The sequence below is a fragment of the Anomaloglossus baeobatrachus genome, chromosome 3, assembly GCF_048569485.1.
Source record: "Anomaloglossus baeobatrachus isolate aAnoBae1 chromosome 3, aAnoBae1.hap1, whole genome shotgun sequence".
Lineage (NCBI taxonomy): Eukaryota > Metazoa > Chordata > Amphibia > Anura > Aromobatidae > Anomaloglossus > Anomaloglossus baeobatrachus.
The window spans coordinates 473,391,385-473,408,869 of NC_134355.1; the positions used below are offsets into that span (position 1 = coordinate 473,391,385).

A 17,485-nucleotide genomic window follows, 5' to 3' on the forward strand; every position below is an offset into this window, starting at 1 on the left:
TATGTAAAAACGCAGTGTGCGCACAAGGCCTAAAGAGGCTGATTTGTCATTTGATCACCCAAAGATTCCTTCCGTGTTTTTCCTTAGCAGCCAGACACAGTCACTGTCCTTCTGATGTAATGATGGAAGGACTACTTTCTCAATAAAGCTAACAGTTACTAAATCAATGCATGCAAAGTATCTTTAAAATATCAGGGTATCGGCTTTATGTATTAATTTTTATATTTTTGTTTCTGTTTTTTATTCAAGTAATCTTCACACTGACTGGAAAAGGAACTGCATTCTTCATTCAATACTGACTTTGCATAATACCCAGGCAAATGATCGTATTACAGCATGCCAGGCCACCACCGCAAACAGAGCCGTCTGCGTTTCCATCCACCATAGGAATTGGCAATAAGCAATTGATACTTCCTGTGCAGCCTCATTCAGACAGAAGACCTGTCCTTACGTCTCCGCCTCCTTCTCTGGAAATCGCACAAGATGAAGTTGTGGAGCAAGATCCGTCCTTGGAAGACCTGTGTAAACCACTCTCTTGTAAGCTGTGTAATGTGACTTTAAATTCTGCACAGCAAGCTCAGGCACACTATCAGGTAAGGGGAGCGGAGGTAGGTGTTTTTCTTGGCATACATAGTAGTGTACAGCTGCCCTGGTAATAAATAGACATCTGTGTGACAGAGCTTTCTGATCATTACAAATTGTGTGCAAAATGCAATACGATTGGTCTGGTGAAGCTGGCCAAAAGAGTAACCGCCGGTTTAGTTTCCATTCCATAAATCAATAATACACATGAAAATAAGAAACGTTGTAATATATCTTATAAGATAAATCTGCTTCTTTATTCTCAATACGTGGGTAACATCTGTTTTAGGCCCCCTTCACATGAGCGCACAAAAAACACGTGTTGCATGGTCCATTTGTCCATCCTTGTGACCATCGTTTGTACGTGTGTGTCATCCATGTGTTATCCATGTGCTCTCCGTGTGTATGTGTGTGCTGTCTGTATGACTTTCATCTGACACATACTGGAAAAAAACGCATGAAACTGAAATAAATGGTTTGAATGTTAGGTGTTCAAAGATAGATGGTAATAGATTCATACTGTAGATAGATTCTACAACTATTAACCAAATAAATAATTAAAATAATAAAACGACATCCGGTCCCCCCCAATTTTAATAAACAGAAAAGGTAAAGCAGACAGCTGCAGGCTGGTATTATCAGACTGGGAAGGTCCATGGTCATTGAGCCATTCCCAGCCCAAAAATACCAGCCTGCAGCCTCCACAGAAGTGGAGCATCACATTAGATTCTGGCACTTCTCCTTGGTTCTTCGCAATTGAGATGACAATTGGTGCTTTTAGAACTCTATTAAGAGGGGAGGAGGAAAGAGCTAGAGGCAGATATAGACATACCCATAAAATCAAGTATAGCGGCATTTCACTATCTAAAAAACGTTACTCCAATCACAGATTATTTAAGGGGAACTAGTGGAGCTTGCCAGCTATGGCTATTTTTCTCTGTACCTAGTGCTTCTACGAATCAATTATATATATATATATATTTATGTACCCGTAGAAGCGCTAGATACATCGCAAAACAGCCATCGGCACGCTCCACATGTTTCCTTTAAACAATTATTTTTTTTAACAGTGTTCTGTAATAAAGTTTTTGGGATGGTAGAGTGCCGCTATACTTAATTTTTTTTTTGGATATTGTCAGCCATAGGGTGAGTACCAGAATAAGGTGTTTTTCATTATAGAGATTACCAAGCGGTTCTTTCTATTTAAAATAGACACACTGCTACAAGTTCTAGTAAAATGACAGAGTTCTCCATAGAACTTTATAATCATCATCTGTCATCTATCTCAATATTGGGAAAATCTCTATTCATTAAGGACTGATTTCACCCATGAATTGAGAATGTTAAGAATGAAAGATCAGGTCAGGAGGAGAAACACTGCTGCTGTTCTCTTGATTTATGAAATAAAATTGAAAGTGATGGATACTCTATGAATGGTTTCAGACTGCTGTTTTCTGGGTGGCTTGTAATTAATGGTTGGTCTGTAAAGGTTGTTTGCGACAATGTTAAAATGAAAAATTGCTGATCAGTTTCTGTGATCGAGGTTTAAGGCCCCTTTACACACTGAGACTTTCTAGCGATCCCGCCAGCGATCCCGACCTGGCCGGGATCGCTGGAAAGTCTCTAAACAGTCGCTGGTGAGCTGTCAAACAGGCAGATCTGTTCAACGATGCAGCAGCGATATGGACCTGCAGAACGACCTCACTGGTTGTTGGGGACGTGTCACACAGCAGCTATTTGACGACTCACACGTATGTGAGGGGCGGGGTGTTTGGCGCTGAAGCCACCTAGGTGTCCTTTTTACACACCCCCCTCAGCTCCGATTGGTGATCGCTAGTGCGTTCTGATTGGGGTCGCCAATAAGAACGCACTAGCGATCGGAGGTAAGGGGGTGGGAAAGGGAACGCTATAGCACGCCTACGGGCTGGGTTCTAAGTCGCTAACGATGTCGTTGTAACGTCATCAAACACACCGATACATGCTGCGCAGCGGGAAACAAAGGACCAAAGAATGGTCCTGAATGACTTGTAGCGATCAGCGACCTCACAGCGGGGGCCAGGTCGCTGATGCATGTCACACACTGCAATATCGCTGGGGAGGTCGCTTTTACGTCACATAACCGGTGACGTTACAGCGATATCACTAGCGATGTTGCAGTGTGTAAAGGGGCCTTTAGTCTGCTCTCCCAATGATTGTTGTTTGGCTTGAATGACTTAACTACAGAACCCAACAACTGCAAAAAAGTCCAATGTAGTAGATCTGATTTTCGCCAGAACAGTCTTAGGTCGGCATGTATTAAGCCTGCTTTACACCTTACAATTAAGCATGCGATATTGTATGCGATGTGACACGCCCCCATCTTATGTGCGGTACGTTCAATTTGTTGACCGTGTCGCACAAACGATTAATTGCCGTCACACGTACTTATCATACGACCTCGATGTGGGCGGCGAACATCCACTTCCTGGAGTGGGAGGGACCTTTGGCGTCACAGCGATGTCACACAGCGGCCGGCCAATAGAGATGAGCGGGACGTAAAGATCTCGCCCACCTCCTTCCTTCTGCATAGCCGGCGGGAGCCGCGGGACGCAGGTAAGATCTGTTCATCGTTCCCGGGGTGTCACACACTGCGATGTGTGCTGCCTCGGGAACATTGAACAACCCGACGTTCAATTTTTAGGTTTTGAATGACGTGTATGCGATCAACGTTTATTCGTTCAATCGCAATCGCATGTAGGTTTCACACACTACAATATCACTAACGATGCCGGATGTGCGTCACTTACGACGTGACCCCGCCGACACATCGTTAGATATATTGTAGCGTGTAAAGCAGGCTTTATCCTTGTTGATGTAACAAAAAGGCACCATAGGAAGGCAGAAAATAATCTAAATCCGCTTACTCCTCCATGTTCCAGTGTGTGGTCAGCTTTAGCAATGCCTTTAGAAGCCTGTGTGATGTGAAGTCACATAACCATGCTTCTGGTGGTTATCTCCTGTTTGTTTGGTGACTTATACAGTCACATATCCTGTTATTTTCTTCCCGATCTGCCTGCGTCCCTCTCTTTACTGGCTCTTCCACCTCCCTTCATGTCCCCATGCCTGTACATAGCAATCTATCTGCTTGGTCGGTCCACCTAGAGCAGGCCCGGGCAGCATGAAAACAACTGAACTGCGCAGAAAATGAAAATGACGTTTAGTTTTTTCTGTCATCTCACTCATCTGGCTCTCTTGATCTGTGACTCATGATCCTGCTGGGTTGCTTGCTCTGTACAGAGAATGATTGGCTATGATGAATTGGATAGGTATAGTCCATATATCTTTTGAGGAACTGAAAGGGCAGTTATTGCAATGGTAGTAAAGTGGATTCCAAATGGCATCCAAGTGTGACTAGAAATAAAGCATTATATTACCCCAAATTGCTGAAAATAAAGCTAAGTTTTTGAAAAGTCTTAGATTAAATGGTATAAATACATAGACATACCAATACAACATATTTGCTTTTTAAGCATCAAAATTCCAGAATCATGGGAATAAATACAGATTTATGTATCTGTTCCTTTTGTAATAGGCTCCAACCTTTTGGAGAAGTATTCCTTAGAATTTGGAATATTACCGTAGAGATTTGTATCCAGTTATAAGAAAATTAGTGTAGTAGGTGACCGATGCAGAGAAATAAGGATTGGCTCACAGTTGGTGTCCCTTGTGATCCCAGAGATATACAATGATGTTGAAGTTAGGAGCCCGTTGCCTAGTCAAGTGATATTGTCACACGGAGATTTTTACAAAACTTTGCCAACTGTCATGGAGTCGCCGGGATCTGTTCAGACTACTGATTCTGACACTCTGCCTAATAATTTCTCTGGTGTCTGTGATCAAGGCAGCCAGGCTCGGGCGTCAATCTGCAGAGTAGTAGTTCACAGGCAGGCTAGCAAGAGCTTATCTCTGCTAGTCTGCTTGTTAGTCTCCTTTGATCACATGTTGTGGGTGAGCCAATTACATCTGCTCCCCTCCTATATATGCTGGCTAGATCCTTCTTTGTATGCCAGCTATATTGTATCTTAGCTGGTGTGATTAGATGTTGTGATCCAGACTATCTGGTGAGTGTGCTGTTTCTTGCTGAGTATGGTTCTGGAGTTAACTCTTGTTGCCTTTTGTTGCTGCCTTCCTGCTCTTGCTTTTCTCTTCAGTCTCTCATTGTCTATTCCTGTGTGTGTGCAGGGTGTCAGAGTTTTGGTTTGTACACCGAGGGAAGATTAAAGGGAACCTATCATGTTAAAACCAGTATCTGCTCAGGATGTTAAAGAGCAGGAGAAACTGATCAGATTGATATATATATATTTTTATGAGAGACTTTTCAGGAAAACTTGTATAATATTCATTGAATTCTGTAATGTTTGAATGTCCAGGAGTCCAGTGGGCGGTCCTACTCGGTGATCAGCAGTTTTGCCTGGATAACTGTTTATGCTGTAGCTATGCTTCCCTGAGTAGCTCCGCCCACTGGACTCCTAGGCATGCAAATACCAGAGATTTCACTGAATAAAAGACAAGTTATACTGAATTTTTTTCTATAAATGTACGTCATTCTGCTCAGCGTCTTCTCCATACCATGCTGTGCACAGATCACACTGCATGTACATCGGGATAGGTTCCCTTTAAAACTGAAAGGAAAAAAATAAGCAAATACAGAGATAACACACAAGTCAGCAGATCATGTTTTAATGGACCTCGCTTTGTAAACAAGTTCATTTTCATGCGTAAATAATAAATTGTCTCAAGATTTGATATTTCCCTTTACTGCTAAAAGTGTCTCCTGCTAAAACCAAGACATGCCATCTCAGTCTACTACTTCATCAGCACTAACCGTAAAGGGGACATCTGGGCTTCGAATCACAATGACAGCGGCTGGAAAATCTAAAATCGAATGGTTGGCCTCATACAGTTTGTCATTTATATTTTTCTCTTAATTTAAATCCAAATATTTACACTCTGAAGCTTAACCCCTTAACGACCGCCGATACGCCTTTTAACGGCGACATATTAGGGTACTTTTTCCGATCCGCCGCTTTTTAACGGCGGTCGGAAAAAAGGGTCTAGCGCCCCCCAGAGTCGGAAAATTTCCGGGGTCTCAGCTGCCGGGGGTAGCTGAGACCCTGGAGATTACGGTTCAGGCCGTTTTTTTTCATTTAAAGGTACGGTGATCGCCGTTATTAACCGAATAACGGCAAGCATGTACCAGCAAAATGAAATGCCGGTTTTTAATGGATTTTAATGGTTTCTCTCACATTTGACGTGATCTAACAGTCAAATGTGAGAGAACGGTCCTTGTCCGGTCCCTCTCGGTCCCCCTCCGGTACCTGGGTCTCGTTACCGAGTTCCCACGGCATTCCCCCGGCCCCCTCCTTCTCGTCTCCGTGTAAAATGGCGGGCGCATGCGCAGTTCGACCGCCAACCAAAGTCTGCCTCCTTCCACCTAGCAACGTCAGGAATTAATTTCATTGGTTCCTGACATTTGATCACTGTGTTAGACCCTATCACAGTGATCAAATACCCCAAATATTTTGGAAATGGCAGCATTTGGGTCTGCCTCCCTCTTCTCTCCCTTGTAGTTGATCTGGGAGAGAAGAGAGAGAGAGACTACATTTGCTGCCGTTTCTGTCAGAAAAAAAAAACACCAATTTTTATTATAAATCACTCATCCTCATCCCCAATATCCTCACCCAAAATATCCCCCCCCAAATATCCTCATCACCTCCGTCAGAATGTCCCCTTAGTTAGAATTTTTATTTTAGATTTTTTTTTTTCTTATATCAGGGTTACATCAGGGTTAGATCAGGGTTAGGATCAGGGTTAGGATCAGGGTTAGGATCAGGGTTAGGGTTAAAAAAATCTAAAAAAATTTTCAAAAAATGTAAAAAAAAATTTGTAGTATTTTTTTTTCTTTTTTTTGCTAGGCAGTGAAAAATACCGTAATGGCGCGGAGAACATTTACCGCCGATCAGGCATACATGCTTCTTGCCTCCGGCAGTTCAGGCTCGGATACAGAGTCTGCCTCTGAAATAGAGCGATTTTCGGATAGTGACGACTCGGCTTCCCGCTCGGGATCCGACAGCCTGATGGTAGCGGAGTCGGTCGTCACTGCTGAAACGTCAGAGGCAGGTCCAAGTAGTGCCCTTCCCCGGTCACTATGGTATCCTGACCCGTCCTTCTCCCCTCAAATTCCTCCATTTGTAGCAACCCCCGGCATAAATGTAAATGTCACAAATGTTACCCCATTAGATTTTTTCCAAATTTATGTTACCCCAGAAGTCCTCCAATTATTTGTCCACCAAACCAATTTATATGCCCGTCAACATATATCCCAACATCCTACCTCTATCCATTCCCGCTCCTGGATCCCCACAAATGTCCCCGAACTTAAAAAATTTTTGGGCATTACTTTTAACATGGGGTTAGTGAGAAAACCTACACTCCGCTCGTACTGGGCAACAAAAACAGTGCACAGCACCCCTGTGTTTGCAGCCATCATGACCCGATCCCGATATGAGACCCTTTTGCGATTCCTGCACTTTAACGATAATTCCCAAGCCCTCCAAAGAAATGACCCAAACTATGACCGACTTTATAAATTGAGACCCCTAATATCCCTTCTAAAAACTACCTTCCTAAATTCGTATACCCCTGACAAAAATGTTTCTATAGACGAGTCCCTTATGAGCTATAAGGGCCGTCTGTCTTTCCGCCAATTTATCCCCTCCAAGCGTGCCAAATATGGTATAAAATTATACAAAATGTGCGAAAGCACAACCGGTTACACGTGTACCTTTCTCATTTACGAAGGGAGGGATCGCCAAATCAACCCCCCAAACTGCCCCCAGGCAATTGGCATCCCTGGCAAAATTGTTTGGGAGCTAATGACCCCCTTCCTTGAGAAAGGCTATCACGTGTATACCGATAATTACTATACCAGTGTCCCCCTTTCTAAATCCCTCCACGCTGCAAACACAGGGGCCTGTGGAACAATCAGAAAAAACAGAGTTGGTCTACCCTCACAGTTGGTGTCTAAACGTGTGGAGAAGGGTGCGTCCTCCTCAATGGCAAGTGACCATCTTCTTGCCATAAAATGGAGAGACCGCAAGGACGTTTTCATGCTCACCACATTGCATGCGGACACCACTGTGACGGTCAGGGACAGGGGCGCCACCAGGGACAAACAGAAGCCGCTCTGTGTCGCAGACTACAATAAGTTCATGGGAGGTGTAGATTTGTCTGACCAGGTGCTTCAGCCTTATCTAGTGAAGCGGAAAACCAGGACCTGGTATAAAAAGGTAGCAATCTATCTCCTACAGGTTGCTACCTATAATAGCTTCATCGAAAATTATTGAGAGCCTCCTCTTTGACTCGGAGGCACAGGAGGAAGCCTTCGAGTCAGAGGATGTCCGGAGACTTTCCGAGCGTCATTTCATTCGCTCCATCCCTTCCACTCCCACCCAAAGGTATCCCCAAAAAAGATGCCGTGTTTGTAGAAAGCACGGCACAAGGAGTGATTCCCGGTACTACTGCCCCATGTGCCCCTCCCAACCAGGCCTTTGCATCTCCCCCTGTTTTGAAACCTACCACACATCCCTCAATTATTAATTGGCATAAATAAATTACACCAAACTGTGTGGTAGCAGCTTTTTTTTAATTTTGCAAATACTTTACTTTTATATTTCTGTTCAGTAATTTTTTTTTCTTGGACTAGTAATAAAGAGAAAATTTTCAGCAGTAAAACACATTTTACCCCATTTCACAATTAATTCCAGGACTTTATCATCACATACCAAACAATTATTCAGACAAAACCCAGTCCACATGCCCACGTCTTTAGACTCCAGAGTGTGGACCCCACTAACGTTCTTGAAAAGTCTCATCATTTGACAACTTTCCAGGACTTCATTACTCAAACATTTTTTTTTACCAATTATTTTAGTTTGACTCATATTACCACTAGGTCTTACTACACAAAACTTTTCTTTGCATTTATCTTGGTATTATGGGCATGATCATTTTATTGGAGGATCCCCTAACAATGATGCTGTGCCATATTCAAACACTATGGGCTTTACTGCAGGGTTCTTGCCGAACCACCTGCATCGAACAATACTTTCAGAATTCTGTAACGAATTGGTCGTTTTGTGCACATAGCGGTTCCTACCTTGGCGAGCAGGAGCCTGTTATGGTGTACCATGTCGCTTGGCACATTTGTCCCTCATATAGGGATTGATGGAGCTAAGAAGACATTGTACGACCAGTTATTTGGAAGATAAAGCTGTCCTTCCGGCCCTGCTGGTGTTCTGTCATCTTTGGCACACTCAGGTTTGCCACATAGTGGCTGCCAACTCCTCCACATTTGAACATTTTGCCCTTCCGTCCAATAAAGTTTATTCTTCCTTCTACAACTGTTTTGTTAGCAAGACCAAGTTCAGTAAATGTGTTTTTAGGGGCATGCCGCCCTTTGTGAGTAATAATTCCTGGAAGGATTTTCTTGTTTGGTAGCACAATGTCTCTGTAAGCTTTGAATAGGTTCTGGGATTCCATCAGTTTTACCCTGAAGACCAAATGGTGCACATTCTATAATAGGCATCAGCTGCATAAAAAATGGTGTCAAACTACTCCCTACCTCTGTAAACAAATACATTACAGGGTATAACTTACAAAGACATTTATGGGGTTTTTCTGTTCTTGAAACCCAAAAGCTCTGCAAATTTGAGAATATATTCCAAATTCAGCCAAATTTCCTTTCCCAAATTCAAATATTGCTCCTTTCGTTCCAAGCTCTACCATTTGCCCGTACAGAGGTTTCTCGCCACATATGGGGTATCGGCGCGCTCATAAGAAAGTGGGTAACAAAGTGTGAGCTCCAATTTTTGGAGCTACCTCTTGAAAAAGTGAGAAAATTGATGCTAAAGCAACATTTTTGGGTAAAATGTTTTTTTTTTTTTTTTTCATTCCACATTACTTTAGTTCATGTGAGGCACCTGAAGGGTTAATAAACGTCTTTGATGTGGTTTTGAGTACCTTGAGGGGTGCAGATTTTAGAATGGGGTCACTTTTGGGTATTTTCTGTCACCTAGGACTCTCAAAGTCACTTCAAATGTGATGTGGTCCCTAAAAAAATGGTTTTGTAAATTTTCTTGAAAAAATGGGAAATTGCTGATGAACTTTGACCCCTTATAACTTCCTAACCCCAAAAAATTTTGTTTCAAAAATTGTGATGATGTAAAGTAGACAAGTGGGAAATGTTGCAAATAATGTATGAGTCCCAAAAGAACCACATACACATAGGAGTGTAAATTTCCAAGAATACATCAATTTTTATTAAAGATTTACATATACAAAAATCTAAAAACACATGATTCATTAATCAGAAGGTATAAGGAGGACCTCTACCAAACATCCACCCCCCACAAAAGTGGAGCAGTGTGTCTAGCTAGCATAGAAATATGGGACAAATAGTAGATTAAGCCCCATATCTTAAGGTCCAGTCACACTAAGCAACTTACCAGCGATCCCAACAACGATAAGGATCGCTGGTAAGTTGCTAGGAGGTTGCTGGTGAGCTGTCACACTGCGACGCTCCAGCGATCCCACCAGCAACCTGACCTGGCAGGGATCGCTGGAGCGTGGCTACACGAGTTGCTGGTGAGCTCACCAGCAACCAGTGACCAGCCCCCAGTCTCCTAGTTACAGCACACATCAGGTTAATTAACCCGATGTGTGCTGCAGCTAAATGTGCACAGAGCAGGGAGCAGCGCACAATGCTTAGCGCTGGCTCCTTGCTCTCCTAGTTACAGCACACATCGGGTTAATTACCTGATGTGTGCTGCAGCTAAATGTGCACAGAGCAGGGAGCAGCGCACACTGCTTAGTGCTGGCTCCTTGCTCTCCTAGTTACAGCACACATCGGGTTAATTACCTGATGTGTGCTGCAGCTACATGTGCACAGAGCAGGAGCCGGCACTGACAGTGAGAGCGGAGGAGGCTGGTATCAAAGGTAAATATCGGGTAACCAAGGACAGGGCTTCTTGGTTACCCGATGTTTACATTGGTTACCAGCCTCAGCAGAAGCTGGCTCCCTGCTCACTGCACATTAGTTGTTCCTGTCTCGCTGTCACACACAGCGATCTGTGCTTCACAGCAGGACAGCAACAACTAAAAAATGGCCCAGGACATTCAGCAACAACCAACGACCTCACAGCAGGGGCCAGGTTGTTGCTGGATGTCACACACAGCAACATCGCTAGCAACGTCACAAAAGTTGTTCGTTACCAGCGATGTTGCTAGCGATGTTGCTTAGTGTGACGGGGCCTTTAGTTACAGCTCCCAGAGGTGTAAGCTGTCACTAGACAAAAGGTAGCTCCCAGCTACTGCAGGGAAAATGCCGTCTAACAGGATCAAACAATTAGTATAAGATAAGATTCACGGCTTACCCATAGAGTAAACAATAGTAGGAGCTGACACAAAGCTGAGGGGGGAAGGAATGCAGCTCTCAACCCGAATTCGGGTTGAGAGCTGCATTCCTTCCCCCTCAGCTTTGTGTCAGCTCCTACTATTGTTTACTCTATGGGTAAGCCGTGAATCTTATCTTATACTAATTGTATCTAAATCTACTATTTGTCCCATATTTCTATGCTAGCTAGACACACTGCTCCACTTTTGTGGGGGGTGGATGTTTGGTAGAGGTCCTCCTTAGGCTATGTGTCCACGAGAGAATGTTGCTGCGGATTTTTGTGCCTCAAAATCCGCAGCTTTCCCCCAGAATCCGCACCTTAGCATAGCTGCGGATTTGACGCGGATTTGACGCGGATTTCGTTGCGGATTTTGATGCGGATTTTGTCCATTGTACTCTAATGTGTTTCTGAATAAAGCTTTGACTGTTTTGAAGGCAAAAAAAAGTCTCTTTGTGTCATTTCCTGTCCCAACCCTCCTTTATTCTCCATTATCCATTTTGTTAGCAGTCTCACAGTGTGCTTATACAGAAAAGCTGCGGCCAACACCACTGGGCTCTTACATTCTAACAGGCTGTATATAATAACCCAGTGGTGGTGGCCGCAGCTTATAGCCAAAAAATGTGGTCCCATGTTCCCTTTCACTGTTATTTAAAAAAAAAAAAAAAAAATGTGCTCCGCTGTATTTTCACTGTCCAGCCCGATGCAAGCAAGCAACTGGGGGCTGTGCTTCTCAGCGGGATAAGGCTGAAGCATTCTCTGCCCCTCCCGCTGAGAAAAACAGTCCTCAGCTGCCCCTGAAAATGGCGGCTTCATTGTGAAGCGCCATTCTCAGGTGCTGTACCGAGGCTCATCCAGCCGCCCTGATGCATTTGGCTGGCTGGGTAATCTGAAGGGGTTAATGCCAGTTTTCTGCAAACTGGCACTAAGCCCGAGGTTCATAATGTCATGCCTGTGTAGACACAGCCATTATGAACCTCCATTTGGTAATAAAGAAAAGAAAACACTTTTTGAAAAATTTTATTTGAAATAAAAACACACAAACATCCCTGATTCCCATCTTTATTACTCCCAAGCCTCAGAGGTTAATCCAGGACAATATCACAGGAAAGCTCTCTGCCGGCTGCTGGGAGCGGCAGAACTCACTGGCCGGGTCAGCTCAGTTCATAGCTGAGCTCGGGTCAGCTGACTTCAGAGCATCAGCTGACCCGGGCACAGAAGTCAGCCGGTCAGCTGACTTAATTCGCGAGCGCGGGCGGGTCAGCTGAGTGCACATCGACAGCTGAATAGTCGGCCGATGTGCACTCATCTGACCCAGGCACGGACGTCAACCGGTCCCAGCAGATGGAAGAGAGCTTTGCAGCATCTCGTACACTGACGGCTGCTGGGACCGGCTGACGTCCGTGCCCGGGTCACATGACTGCACATCGTCAGCTGACTTAATTCGCGAGCGCGGGCGGGTCAGCTGACTGCACACCGACCAGCTGATGTGCCGGGCTCCGATGTGCACTCATGTGACCCGGGCACGGACGTCAGCCGGTCCCAGCAGACAGAAGAGAGCTGTGCAGCATCTCGTACACTGACAGCTGCTGTGACCGGCTGACGCCAGTGCCCGGGTCAGCCGGGTGCACATCGGAGCTGTCATGGATTATCGTCGGGGGATTCAGGGAGTAATAAAGATGGGAATCAGGGATGTTTGTGTGTTTTTATTTCAAATAAAATTTTTCAAAAAGTGTTTTCTTTTCTTTATTACCAAACGGAGGTTCATAATGGCCGTGTCTACACAGGCATGACATTATGAACCTCGGGCTTAGTGCCATTTTGCAGAAAACTGGCATTAACCCCTTCAGATTACCCAGTCAGCCAAATGCATCAGGGCGGCTGGATGAGCCTCGGTACAGCACCTGAGAATGGCGCTTCACATTGAAGCCGCCATTTTCAGGGGCAGCTGAGGACTGTTTTTCTCAGCGGGAGGGGCAGAGAATGCTTCAGCCTTATCCCGCTGAGAAGCACAGCCCTCAGTTGCTTGCTTGCATCGGGCTGGACAGTGAAAATACAGCGGAGCACATTTTTTTTTTTTTTTTAAAAAAGAATTGTGAAAAAAGAGCTGGGATCCTGTTTTGCCAGCTAAAAGCAAGCAGCCTGTAACTAGCTGCTTTTAGCTGGCAATCCAGAGTCCGGACACAACACGACTACACTGCCACTACTCTACACTACAAAATGGTGAAACTTCCTCTTCCTGAACTATCCTACATCACTTCCTGCGGATTTGTTTGCGAGATCCGCACCAAATCCGCAGGAAAAATAGCCTGTGGGAACAGACCTGCGGATTTCTTGCGGATTTTACACCTTGCATTGACTTGCATGGGAAAAATCCGCACCAAAATCCGCAACAATAATTGACATGCTGCAGATTTTTCCGCATCAAAATCCGCGGCAAATCCGCCGCGGAAAAATCCGCAGCATGGGCACAGCATTTCCAAAATGCCATTGAAATGGCTTGGAAGTGCTGCAGATTTTCGGCAAATCCGCGGTAAATCCGCGGCAAAATCCGCGGTAAATCCGCAGCGTGGGCACATAGCCTAATACCTTCTGATTAATGAATCATGTGTTTTTAGATTTTTGTATATGTAAATCTTTAATAAAAATTGATGTATTCTTGGAAATTTACACTCCTATGTGTATGTGGTTCTTTTGGGACTCATACATTATTTGCAGTCTGTTGATGGAGTTATTCCATTTATTTTTCCATACATAAAGGGAAGTAGATGAAATTACTACTATGATATTGCAATTTTTCCCTTTGTCCTTGATCTTATTCAAAGTGGGAAATGTTGTTTATTAACTATTTTGTGTGACATAACTCTCTGGTTTATGGGCATAAAAATTAAAAGTTTGAAAATTGCAAAATTTTAATTTTTTTTGTCAAATTTCATATTTTTTCACAAAAAAAAAAAAAAAATATCATCCTAAATTTACCTCTAACATGAAGCCCAATATGTCACGAAAAAACAATCTCAGAATCACCGGGATCCATTGAAGCGTTCCAGAGTTATAGCCTTATAAAGGGACACTGGTCAAAATTACAAAAAATGGCCTGGGCATTAAGTACAAAACTGGCTTCGTCCTTAAGGGGTTAAATAATAAAAATACAAGGTAATTAATTCCAATAAAATGCATTGTATATTTGTGTTAAAGGGATCACTCAGCAGGTTTTTTGTAGAAGCATAATGTAGACATTCAGCCTTGTTCCAGTGATGTACACTTACTGGGATGTTTGGTATAGTTTTCACAGAAAACCTGTTTAGTCTGATATAGATGTAGCAGAGCTAAGACGTCCGGGCACCCACAACCCTGACTGGCAGCTACCTGTGTACACTATGCATTGTCAGCAAGCTGCCAATTAGCTGTGGGGGCAGAGTTATACAGATTAGCCAGACTTGTCTGCCGGAGACATGCAGTCCAGTAACAATAATCTCCTGCAGATAAAACACTGATTGTACTGAATCTACAGCACACAGCCTAATAAGTGACTTATCTCTGGAATCTGGTTCTCTACCTCTACATTATACTGTCCTCAGATTAAAGACAAAAAACATGCTGACAGGTTCCTTTAACACTAGAACTACTGGACTCGTGACACCTATATAGAAATACATGGTGCAAAGTAGTCAAAATGACTACCTCAGTAGTAGTTCTAGTGTTAAATCATTTTAGTAGACTATAATGGCCATTGTTTTCCAAGTCAACTAGAGGTACAGGGTAACTATATCACAATTTTCCACTTTACTCTGCCACATCATTTACACCTTTTTTTTTTGCATTTTACTGACTTTTTGACAGTTTGCTGAATCTAGTGTTACCGCCAAATGCTTCATCGTAGTAAATTGTATTCTTGAAAACCCTGTTGACACAATGCAGTTATAAAACACATGGACTTGCTGCATAAAAAGGTATCTGATCCTAGCCGTTTTGTTTGACGTCTTGGTGGTAGCTGTCCTAAAACTTCTTAATTTAGGGTGTTTTGCCACATGTATTTTCAGTCAGTGTGTTTTCTGTGTTCACAACTTAGTGCACACTGACAGCCCACTGACAGCACACTGAGCAATGTTAGGCTGCTTTCACACATCAGTTTTTTGGCATCAGACACAATCAAGCAAAACACGGATAAAACGGATCTGGCGCCGGATCCGTTTTATTCCCCATTGATTTGTATTAGCGCCGGATTGTGCTGTATGGACTTGGGTTGCATGCAGCGTCCCCCGGATCCGGCGAAATTTCTTCGTCCGGCTGCCGGAAAGGACGGCAGCATGGAACGTTTTTTGACAATGGCAAAAAAACGGACCACGCTGGATCCGGCGCCGTCCGGCATGTTGTATAATGGAAGCCTATGGGCGCCGGGTCTGGCGTCATCCGGCATATGCCGGAAACCAACGATGGATCCGGTTTTTGTTTCTGGGCATGGCCAGACGTTGTGTAAATTCACTTCTGGTCACAGAAAAAGTCTCTCTCTCTCTGTTGGTCGGTCTCTTTCTCTTTCAGGGGTCTCTATCTTGCAGTAAAATAAATAAATAATTATAAAAAAACAGCGTGCGGTCCCCCCCAATTTTGATACCAGCCAAGGTAAAGCCACATGACTGATGGCTAGTATTCTCAGGATGGGGAGCCCCAGGTTACGGGGAGCCCCCCAGCCTAAAAATATCAGCCAGCCGCCGCCCGGAAATGCCGCATGCATTAGATGCGACAGTCCCGGGACTCTACCCGGCTCATGCCAATTGCCCTAGTGCGGTGGAAATTGGGGTAATAAGGAGTTAATGGCAGCCCATAGCTGCCACTAAGTCCTAGCTTAGTGATGGCAGACGTCTATGAGACAGCCCCCCTCACTAACCTGTAGTGAAAGTAAATAAACACAGACACCAAAAAATTCTTTATTTGAAATAAAAGACAAAAAACACCCTCTTTCAACACTTTATTAATCCCCAAATACCCCTCCAGGCCCGACGTAATCCACACGAGGTCCCACGATGCTTTCAGCTCTGCTACATCGGCAGCTGACAGGAGCGGCCGTAGAACACCGCCGCTCACTGTGAGCTCCACAGAGCAACTGAAGTGAGTCGCGCTGTCAGTAGTGACGTCACTCAGGTAGTGCCTGTATATGTGCTGTCATGATGGGGGCGATAGTGCCTGCGTGTGTGCGGTGATGATGGCGGTAGTGCCTGCGTGTGTGCGGTGATTATGGGAGCGGTAGTGCCTGCGTGTTGCTGTCATGATAGGGGGGTAGTGCGTGCGTGTGTGCTCTCATGATGGAGGGGGTAGTGCCTGTTTGTGTACGGTGATGATGGGTGCGGTAGTACTGGTGTGTGCGGTGATGATGGGGGCAGTAGTGCCTGCGTGTGTGCGGTGATGATGGGGACGGTAGTGCCGGTGTGGGGGGGGAAGATGGGGGTGGTAGTGCCAGTATGTGTGTGCGGTGATGATGGGGGTGATAGTGCCTGCGTGTATGCGGTGATGATGGGGGCGATAATGCCTGCGTGTGTGCGGTGATGATGGCGGCGGTAGTGCCTGCGTGTGTGCTGTCATGATGGGGGGTAGTGCCTGTGTGTGTGCGGTGATGATGGAGGCGGTAGTGCCGGTGTGTGTGCGGTGATGATGGGTGCGGTAGTGCCTGCGTGTGTGCTGTCATGATGGGGGGGTTGTGCCTGCGTGTGTACAGTGATGATGGGGGCGGTAGTGCCGGTGTGTGCAGTGATGATGGGGGCGGTAGTGCCGGTGTGTGTGCAGTGTTGATAGGAACGGTAGTGCCTGTGTGTGTGCGGTGATGATGAGGGCGGTAGTGCCTGTGTGTGCAGTGATGATGGGGACGGTAATGCCGGTATGTGCAGTGATGATGGAGGCGGTAGTGCCGGTGTGTGTGCAGTGATGATAGGAGCGGTAGTGCCTGTGTGTGTGCGGTGATGATGGGGGCGGTAGTGCCTGTGTGTGCGGTGATAATGGAGGCGGTAGTGCCTGCGTGTCTGCTGTGATGATGGGGATGGTAGTGCTGGTGTGTGCGGTGATGATGGGGACGGAAGTGCCGGTGTGTGTGCAGTGATGATAGGGGCGGTAGTGCCTGCGTGTGTGCGGTGATGATGGGGGCGGTAGTGCCTGCATGTGTGCGGTGATGATGGGGATGGTAGTGCCAATGTGTGTGGTGATGATGGGGGCGGTAGTGCCAGTGTGTGTGCAGTGATGATGGGGGTGATAGTGCCTGCGTATATGCGGTGATGATGGGGCGATGGTGCCTGTGTGTGTGTGGTGATGATGGAGGCGGTAGTGCCTGTGTGTGCGGTGATGATGGGTGCGGTAGTGCCTGCGTGTGTGCTGAGTTATGGGGGTGATAGTGCCTGATGGGGGGTAGTGCCTGCGTGTGTGCA

General features: G+C 45.2%; 1 protein-coding gene across 2 annotated transcripts in view; it reads left to right on the forward strand.

The window, feature by feature from the left end:
- ZMAT3 (zinc finger matrin-type 3) overlaps positions 1-17,485 on the forward strand; it is a 77,459-nt gene that overhangs the window by 23,886 nt on the left and 36,088 nt on the right. For both annotated transcript variants that reach the window (XM_075338548.1, XM_075338547.1), the window contains exon 2: positions 250-593. In XM_075338548.1, coding sequence (XP_075194663.1) covers positions 321-593 — 273 coding nt within the window. In that variant the 5' untranslated portion in view covers positions 250-320. The remainder of the gene's footprint in view (positions 1-249; positions 594-17,485) is intronic.